The 9,601-nt window shown below is 30.3% G+C and overlaps 1 protein-coding gene across 1 annotated transcript; it reads right to left on the bottom strand.

The window, feature by feature from the left end:
* Window positions 1-303: 303 nt before the first annotated feature.
* LOC111396122 (ethylene-responsive transcription factor ERF113-like) lies at window positions 304-2,831 on the bottom strand. The gene is made up of 2 exons (XM_023022433.1): window positions 2,362-2,831; window positions 304-1,043 (listed from the first exon to the last, which is right to left on the bottom strand). The coding sequence occupies exons 1-2, from the start codon at window positions 2,678-2,680 to the stop codon at window positions 427-429; spliced, it is 936 nt and encodes a 311-aa protein (XP_022878201.1). The 5' UTR covers window positions 2,681-2,831; the 3' UTR covers window positions 304-426.
* Window positions 2,832-9,601: the final 6,770 nt, after the last annotated feature.

Below are 9,601 nucleotides of genomic sequence, written 5' to 3'. Positions count from 1 at the left end.
CAAAAAAATTAAAAAATTCTAGTTCAATCTATCTTGTTCCCCTACGTGGATTTCCATTGAAGGTTGAACAATTGAACATATTTGAATTGCAGATCGTGATTGTACGAGTTCAAGAAAAGCAAAATAGTTTGTAGAATTTTACAAAAGTATAATTTTTATCACTGTTTTCTAAACATAAAGTAGATCCTTGATATGAGTTGAAATTTGTTTTATTTTTCACTGTATACGATTCAGTAAATTCACAAGACACTCGTGTATCAATATTGTTCTAACTACAATCACTTGCAAAATTCTGAGTCAAAATTAACTTAAATAACGCTTTCTTCAAAGTTGATATTCAAATATTAATCTCGAGCAAACTTGCAGAAGGATTCTGAATTATTCCTGATTAAATATAAACTAACTCAAACGCATACATCATTTTAATTACTCACGATTTCGGCTAGTAGGGTCAAAATCATTTCCATAATTTGAAGTGAAATCCAAACCAGAAAACCCTTGAAACTCGGACGGAAAATTCTGAAAATCTTGTTGCTGATGGTGGTGCTGTTGTGGCACTAAGCTGGCGCTGCTACTAACGGAGGAATATTCCGGCATATGAGAGGTGGAATAGCCTCCTCCTTGACCTTGATTATAGAGAGCTGAACTGAAGTAAGGGAATTCTGCATCACTGCTAGAGAGTAATTGTGCATATTGTTGAAGACCAGGAAAAGTGTTACGTGACATTGTGGGATCGTAAGAATGATCAATTTGCTGCTGATGATGATGATCAGCTGGGAAACTGCTCGAACTACCACCTGATCCATCAGTACTACTGCTTATATATCGCAACTCGGCGTTCCCTTGAACGCGTTCTGGGAAATTGAGCTTAGCTTTGGCGCCTTTGAACTTAAGAGCAGCATCATCGTATGCGAGGGCTGCATCCTCAGCTGTCTCGAAGGTACCAAGCCAAACTCGAGCTGCCTTCTTGGGATCGCGTATTTCTGCTGCCCATTTCCCCCATGGCCTTTGTCGTACTCCTCTATAGTGTCTCCTCACAGATCCTTCATCAAACAATATTATAACGTTATTTTTCCTTAATTACTACATGAAATGATTAAATCTACTGCATGTATATTTTATACTACATATCTTTGGCACCAAATTTTGCAAGAGTGATTCAGATTATGAGCTAGTTTATTGTATAGGCACAGTTTAAATTTACCTTAAATTAACAATTTTTCAGTTGCTTTATCTTAACGTGGAATAGCTAGTTCACTCTAAAATGCGCCGTTTAGTTAATCAGGGTTAGTGTGATCATTGAATAGAGCAAAGTTACAAGGACATTGTTACACGAATAGCATGAATGTGTTCGACACACGTGAAATATCAACACTCTCCGAACACTTCAGAACACATGTTTGACATGACGACTAATATTTTAGGACACCCTCCAAACACACCATCATGATACTTAAGAATTTTAACACAAGGGGACCATGAAGGATATGAAAATCCCCATTTTCTACATTTACAATATATATATATATATGGAAATAATATCACTTACTAAAACATTTGTGAAAAAAAAAGTCTAAATAATTTGAGAGAAATTCTAGAACTTCATGTCAAATTTGCTCTACATCTACAATGTACATTTTCCTTTATCTAGCAGAATTAAACTATGCTTCAACCCGAAGTTACCTTGATCTACATTTCCACTCCAAAAGCTTCACTTGCAAAAATTAAAGCTAAATAAATTATTGATTTTATTGCCAAAAAAGAAATTTATAAAAAGCGAAGATAGACCTAATTTTAAAGAATGTAAATCCAATTGCTCCAAGATTAAATTATACATACAAAACTAATGGTGATTGTGACATTATTAATTTGAGCTCATTTTTCTTGAATGCACATATAGCTGGCTCCTTCGGCTAAAGAAGAGAATTATAAGTAAAACCAATTGATAATGACTTGCAAAAAAGCAATATTAATCCATTTGGAAAACATGGGAAATGGGAGAAATACATAGGTGTCGTGCCGACCATTGTCAAGAATTGATAAAAACACGTTTTAAATTGATATTAACAAACATATGTAATTACTACATCTTGGACAATTCCGAAAGAGAGATCTAGAGCAATCCCCACAAAGACAGATAGATACTGCTTTACGGAAAGTAATCTCTAACTTCTTACTTACATACAATGAATTTGGCCAATAATAATCTTGCCTTTTCTCTTTTTTATCAATATTCTTCATCTGGAATAATTAAACAAAGGGTTTTTTTTTGGGGGGATTCATGCAAGTTAATTAAAAAGAAAAAACGATTAATTAAGCACTAAAAATTAAAAGTTAGCTTAAGTAAACACACGATCAAACCTTGATCGTGTTGTGTTTGAGTAGAAGAGCGATGCTGATCTTCTTGATGAGTGGCACCCATAATTCTTGTAAGCCCAGAAACCATAGTATCTGTATCAGAAGGGAAATTATATTCCTCCCCTTTGTTTTCCATGCCTTCGAACCTTAACTTCTTATCTGGTGAGGTTTTTTTGTTTGGAAGGCAAAATAGGGTTGAAAACCAGGGTTTTCTATGCTTTTGATGTTGGCACACACACATATATATAGTGTTCAACTTTTTAATTAAATAAAAAATAGAAAGGGAAAAAGAAAAGAAAGAGATGAGTGGAAAAATAGACATATCGTGGCTTTAGAATATGACAAGAATGAATGAAATAGTGGACTAAGACAAAAGTATACGTGATCTTACAAGAAGACAATGAATTGATAAGAAGAGATCTATCTTGAGGTTATCTCTTCTCATCCCAACTCTGACAAAAGTGCTGATAAAAGGTTTTCAGATTATGAGATCAACATTTCACCGGCTTGTTCGTACACACTCATGTGCAATTATATAAATTTACTCAACAATCATGTCAGTCAAAATAGTTTTCTTTTCTTTCTTGAATCTTTCAACTTTAAACCAACAACTTTCGTAGACTTGTACCATTAAATCAAATCAATCAGAGTCATTGTAAAATGTTAAAGTAGTAATACTGAAATAAAATTTCAAGAAACATTCAAAAGTCATAAGGGTATATATGAAGTTATATAAATCTCAGGGTCTCACACCATGAGGAAGCACTGATCCATTCACTTATTTATCTAATATTGGTCGTAAAAACACATGTGATATGAACCACATGCTACGATTTTTTCTCCCTTTTTTAGGATGTATATCATATTTTTTATAAATAAATAACAACGTGCAGATCCCAATTTAATCTCATCTTGATATCTTATTAAGACGACTAGATTATGTACACAACACGATCACTTTGTCTCATCTCAGTACATTCTAAAGTGTCTAAAGTGATTGATCGTGTGAGTGAATTAATCTCAACCTGTTTGACATACTTTATATATGCATGCAAATTATTATCTCGTAATCCCAAAGATACATTACACATGAACGCAAAATTGTTCAAGTTTGGGCATACAAAAATTTAATCAAGAGGTTTCTGATACACTAAGTATCATATTCTACTCAATTCTAAAGATTTTATATTACCAACAAATATATCTCCAAACATATTTAGAGTATGATTACATATCATCACTTATATATATATATATATAAATTGCAAAGACACTTTATTTGCTAATGTCTCTCATAGAAATAGAATCAAGTATTTGGTTCAATATTGATAGTTGAGATTCTCAATACATGATGTAACTACATAAATGTCATGGATCTCATATTCTCAACTGGTATTATTAAATGCCCAATTATCTATACCAAACAATTTCTGTAGCTACCAAAATATACACTACAAGATAGTTTCTTGCTACTCTATAGAGTAAGATTGTATAAGTCTAATAACTATTTGTGCTTGACTAACTCTCATCATTAGTTGACATGTGCATATTTATTCCAATCACAAGTTATTTCTTCGACAACAAATAGAATAACTTACAACAGCACCCCACAGGTATCACAATATCCTTTCTAAGGATAACATTGATATCTATTGACTAGATCTATGGCATGACAAATGTTAGGATAAGTATAGATCGTAGCATACTTTTAACTCCTAATTGTACTAAATATGTTTCTCTATATTTTTTTTGCATACTTATGGAGTCGTTGGACATATATGAAGACTTATGATCATCTTTCGATATAGGAGTATCAGTAGTGTAGCAATTCCACATTTAAAAATATTCTAGAATCTTTATAGTATACAATTTTTGTAACAGAGTAAGATGACTAAAATAATCTTTTTAGTACAAAATATAAAATTTTCAACACATGTCCTTCGTCTTATAAATTGACGACAACAATTTCAAAACGGTCTTAATACACTTATTCTCAAAGTTAGCATGTATAATGTCATCAACAATAAAATTAAAATTACAACCTACCATTAGACCTTTATATAAAAATAGTGATTTTCTTCCACGTGATGAAATTTTAAACGAGATTTAAACCCCGTTAAAACTCAAATATCACAGTCAAGATGACTGCATTAGGCTACAAGTGTAACTATAAAATTATCACAATGCTATAAAAGCCTTCAACATAAAACCTACAAATCGATTCATATAGATCTATTCAATCAATTTTCAACTGAGAATGAAAATACAATTTCTAAGTCCATTTGGTGTAATATAAACTTAAACACACTTTCATGACCAACATCGGCATATAGAATTGAATTTAACTACTAAGAAAATAATGTTTATCTAACTTAATATACTTATATTAAGTATAACCACTCGCTAAAAAAATGAACTTTATCTATCATAAACTTATTAATTAGTCTTCTACTTAATTTTTAAGAACTTGAATGTTCTCAATAAACATAATGTCTAATTAAAACTTCTACTACATCTCAAATTAGATTGAAATTCTGTACTCCATATATACTTACATCAATTTTCTCAAAATTTTCCACTGATTTTCGGAACCAATAACTATTGAAATTAGATAGTTTTTTCATAGCTGCCATTTGAATAGATAACTTCCACTCAAAATAGATTACTCCCACTTGAATCAAATGTTTAAACTAGCTCTTATGTATTCAAAAACTGATTTATCAATATACATAATATCAATTTTAATAATATTCTTCAAAATTTTTTCCCTTATTAGGAAAAATGCCAAATGTCAAATCTTGTAACCTAATATCCATCCAAAATTTGATTTAAGTACTTTTTTTAGACTGTCATGTATATCTCAGAGATACATCTCATCCTCAACGGGCTCATGTTCCCAAACTCATTATTAAGAATTATATAGTCGATTATGAGTTTAAGATAACCCATATTTGGTTATCTACATGTTCAAAGCTAATATATTCTGAAGGTACCAACATTTAGAGCACTCCATTAAGTGAAATTTGTAGTTAACCAAACACATAAATTGGACTGTATTATTTCAAACCTCATCACATTCAACAATATTCCATTCATTCTACTCAGTAGACCTTATATTAGTGACTAAGGAATAGTCAATCTAATAAGATTTTTTTCTTACATTACCTTGATCCCTGAACTCTCGTGATGGGGATTTACGCTCTCAAACAGTTCTCAAAGTCTTCACTTCCATAATCTAATTTTCTACTCCACTTTAAAAAATCTAAATCAATACAATATCTTCAACTTAAGAAAATTACAAGTATAACTAAAATGAGTGAATCCATCTATAGATGTAACAAAAAATAAAGTTCCACTTCTATCTCTCTTAATCATAGCCCACAAAGAAATTCGAATGGATTTACACCATCAAAGTTTAACTCTTACAGTGTTGAATGATTTTCTCAACTCAAAATCTCAAATCATTGTACAAACATCCAGAATTATAATAAACATTACTACTATGATTATGAGCAGAACTATCACACACAAGTTTAAGTAAGAGACCAGTCTTAGAAGAACAATAACAGAGATTAAGTTTAGTAGAGTTTTTGATACTATCTTTCCAATCATATCAATTGGGAAGCATGAATTGGAGTTTGTAAGAAGCTATCATGTGATAAAATTTCGGATTTCACTAATCTTCATACCAAAAAAATAAAATAAAAAAGAATAAATTTCATCCAAATTTCAAAATCTCATAACTTCTTCGTTTTAAGTCCAAATTTTAAGTTCTTTATATGGTTGAAAAGCTTATTGAAATATCTTTCTAACTATATTAAATTTAATGTATAATTATCAATGTAAAAAAAGCAATAAATTATTAAAAAATCCCATAAAAATCATATAAGGTGTAAAACGTTATATACAAAATTCATAACTCAATTAAAATCATGCATATGCATATATAAGCTTGAAATATTGCAAAAAGTTCAACCCTAAGGCTTTGATACCAATGTAATAAATTGCAGCATGCTTGAACATAAATTCGAGTCAAAATGCTTACTTGAAATGATGAATTCCAAGTTCCTTTGAATGGTGGAATCACCTTGAATTCCAAAACTACAAAATCTATATTTTCTTGTTCTCCAATAGTCTCAATCCCGAACAGTGAAAATGGATTATTATCCACGATGTAAGTGCCTTATTTTGTAAGTTTTCATGCCAAAATGATGATTTTAGGGCCTTTTCCAATTTTGGCGTATTTTTACATACGAATTTCACCATGTTTTCTTACCATCATTCTCTCTTCCGAATGTTAGACAAATAATTTGATATTAGAAATGGGAGTTATGGGGAGTTGTAGGTTTGTGTTAGAATTCAAACATTCACTCCAATCATTTTGATATCTTATGGGTCGGATTACCTCACATGGACGATCCACGACCCTTATATTTTAAACATAAGATATATACAAAATTAAATGAGCCAAATCAAAATTAAATATTTTGTCTTCATATAAATTGGTCGAATAAATTTTAGTTAAATCCTGTAAACTCGTGTGCACATGTATGCACTAGCAGCTTAAGGCTAGTGATCACATTATTTAAGTTTTGTTTGATTCCAATTTTCTCCAAAATACATTTTTTTTCTTTCTTATTTCGACAATCCATTCTTTATTAAAATAGTATTACATGTAAATAAAAAAAAATTTCTTATTTTTCAACACACATTTCCCATTAATCTACTATTCTAAAATACAATTTTTCATAAAAATGGGGCTCAAACACCCTCTTAATAAATCACTCTGCCAACTTAAAGATCGATAATTTTGTATATTTTTGAGATTGTTAAGACATATCTTCTATTATACTTTAATTTTATTTTGTTGATTAATTTACTGAAGTTTAGCTTAAAATAATTATTAGGATAATTTCAAAGTTAATTGTTCAATAATCACCCAATTTATACAATGGTCACAATTTACTCATTAAATTTCAAAGCACTTCACAATGCTCAATAAACTTTGTCCGTTTGCACACCATCAATCACCCTAAAAAATTCATTACCTTATTTGCTGACGTGTCAGATTACGACCGTTAAAAAATTACAACTCAATCAAACCATTATTTCATTACTCATCCAACTTACACTAAGTCACAATTTACTCACCGAGCTTCAAAATGGTTTGTGGTCACTCATTTTTGAGATATTGTACTCTATCCGTTATTCGACATAGTTCATTCACTTCATTGCTAATTTATTGTACGAAAATTCAATCATAAGAAAATTACAATTAAGCCAAACTATCAACTCATAAAAATCACCATATGTGAAATATGACTTCCACGCCTCATAAACTTCTCTAAAATCTAATAAAATGTTTCAAATTTCAGCTCTAAAAAACCCAGTGATAAGAACATTATGTTACACTTATTTAGGCATTTAAATTGAAGTATTTGTTGGATATTTTAATAAATTATGCCTTAATTTTATATATATTGGGTTTGTTAGGTAAAGATCAATGAAAATGATGGAACCGGAGACAATGAATGAAAAAATGGTGAAATATAGACAGTATTTTCACAAATCAATTTTCAACCGAACAAGTTATGCTTCAGATTTTTAGATTTAAATTGAAATCTATTTTTCACATTGTAAACTCTCGAATTTGGAAATGTGATATTTCTAAATGAATCATTGGGGACGCTTTGTTGGGTTTTTAAAAAGTTTATGGGGCCATAGAAGTCACGTTTCACGTATGGTGATTTTGCTGAATTGATAGTTTTGTTGGGTTGTAATTTTTTTAACATTTATAATTTACCATGTGGAATTTCTATGCGAACATTAGCAACAAAGGGAACGATATATGATGGATGATAGATGTAATACAATATCTCAAAGATGAGTGACCATTAGAAAATATTTTGAAGTTTGATGAGTAAACTGTGACCAAGTGTAACTTGGATAAGTAATGAAACAATGTTTAATTAAATTGCAATTTTTTTAACGGCCATAACTTGTTACGTCAAATTTTCGTTAACCACATCCGTGACTAAGGTAATCAATTTTTTAAGGTGATGATGGAGTACAAACGAATAAAATTCAAGTAGCACTTTAAAATTTAGTGAGTAAACCGTGACAATGGTATAAGTTGAGTGATTATTGAAATTATTAACTTTTAAACACTGTGTCTTTCGTGGGTGGCAACGGCTATACCAATCCCTTTTTTTTTTTTTCTCTCTCTCTCTCTCTCTTTTTAATTAATACTCGTACTTGTATGGTACTAAATTGTTAAAAGCTTCTTCAATGCTTTTTATTGATTGTCATCTACGTAACATTTCGTAAGAGTTGTGGTGCAAGTAGAATTAATATATAATGAAAAGACAACCAGATTAAAATTAGTCTTCAATGAGTTGCAACCTTTTATTTTTTTTAACATAAAAAAATTTACACCTAATGATATATTGGAAATATGAAATTTTTTATTATTATTTTTTTTTGCCTGAACTTTTAGAAATAGCTTCGCATGTCGTTCATTTTGCTTATGTGAATTATTTTAGCAATCAATTGCATCATTGGAGATGCAATAAGAATATCTCCATATCTCAAGACACCAATCCAAGTCAAAGTGTTATACTGACGACATGTACCATCACACTACTCTTTCATGTGACTAATTCTGTCAATCTTCAACTAACATGACCCTACTAATAATGAAGCTTTTGATTGAGCTCTCCATTATTTGTGAAAAAAAAAAGATTTTTATAATAGTATTTTTTGAAAATATGTGATTAAGAAAAAGTAAAAAATTTATATTTACATGTAAAAATTATTTTATTGATAGAATTCGTTGTTAAAAAAAATAAATTTTTAGATAATGGAACTCAAATAAGAGCTGATCAGAAACAATTTATTTTGTCCATGTCTTCCTTATCTTGGGCACATACCCAAGCCCAGGAGCTAACAAACATTACCTGCGTTTAGTAATAAACAAAGCTACCTCCGTCCCTTAATTACAGATTACTCGACATCTTCAGCCCCTCGCCCTCTTTTTTTTTCACGTAGAATAAATTTTTTGATAGTAAATTTTTTCAGAATGTGTGATTAAAAAATTTTAGACTTATGTGAAGAATATTTTATTATAAAAATATGTAGTTGAAAATGAATATAAATCGAAAATAACATGTAGTTCAGGTAGCCATTAAAGAGAGGAGGCTTCTGTTCTGTGAACAAAATAGCCAGCTGGGACAAACATCAATGC

This window comes from Olea europaea, chromosome 6 (genome assembly GCF_002742605.1).
Source record: "Olea europaea var. sylvestris chromosome 6, O_europaea_v1, whole genome shotgun sequence".
Classification (NCBI taxonomy): Eukaryota; Viridiplantae; Streptophyta; class Magnoliopsida; order Lamiales; family Oleaceae; genus Olea; species Olea europaea.
The sequence above is the reverse complement of the archived record's forward strand: the minus strand, read 5'-3'. Positions and strand labels throughout refer to the sequence as shown.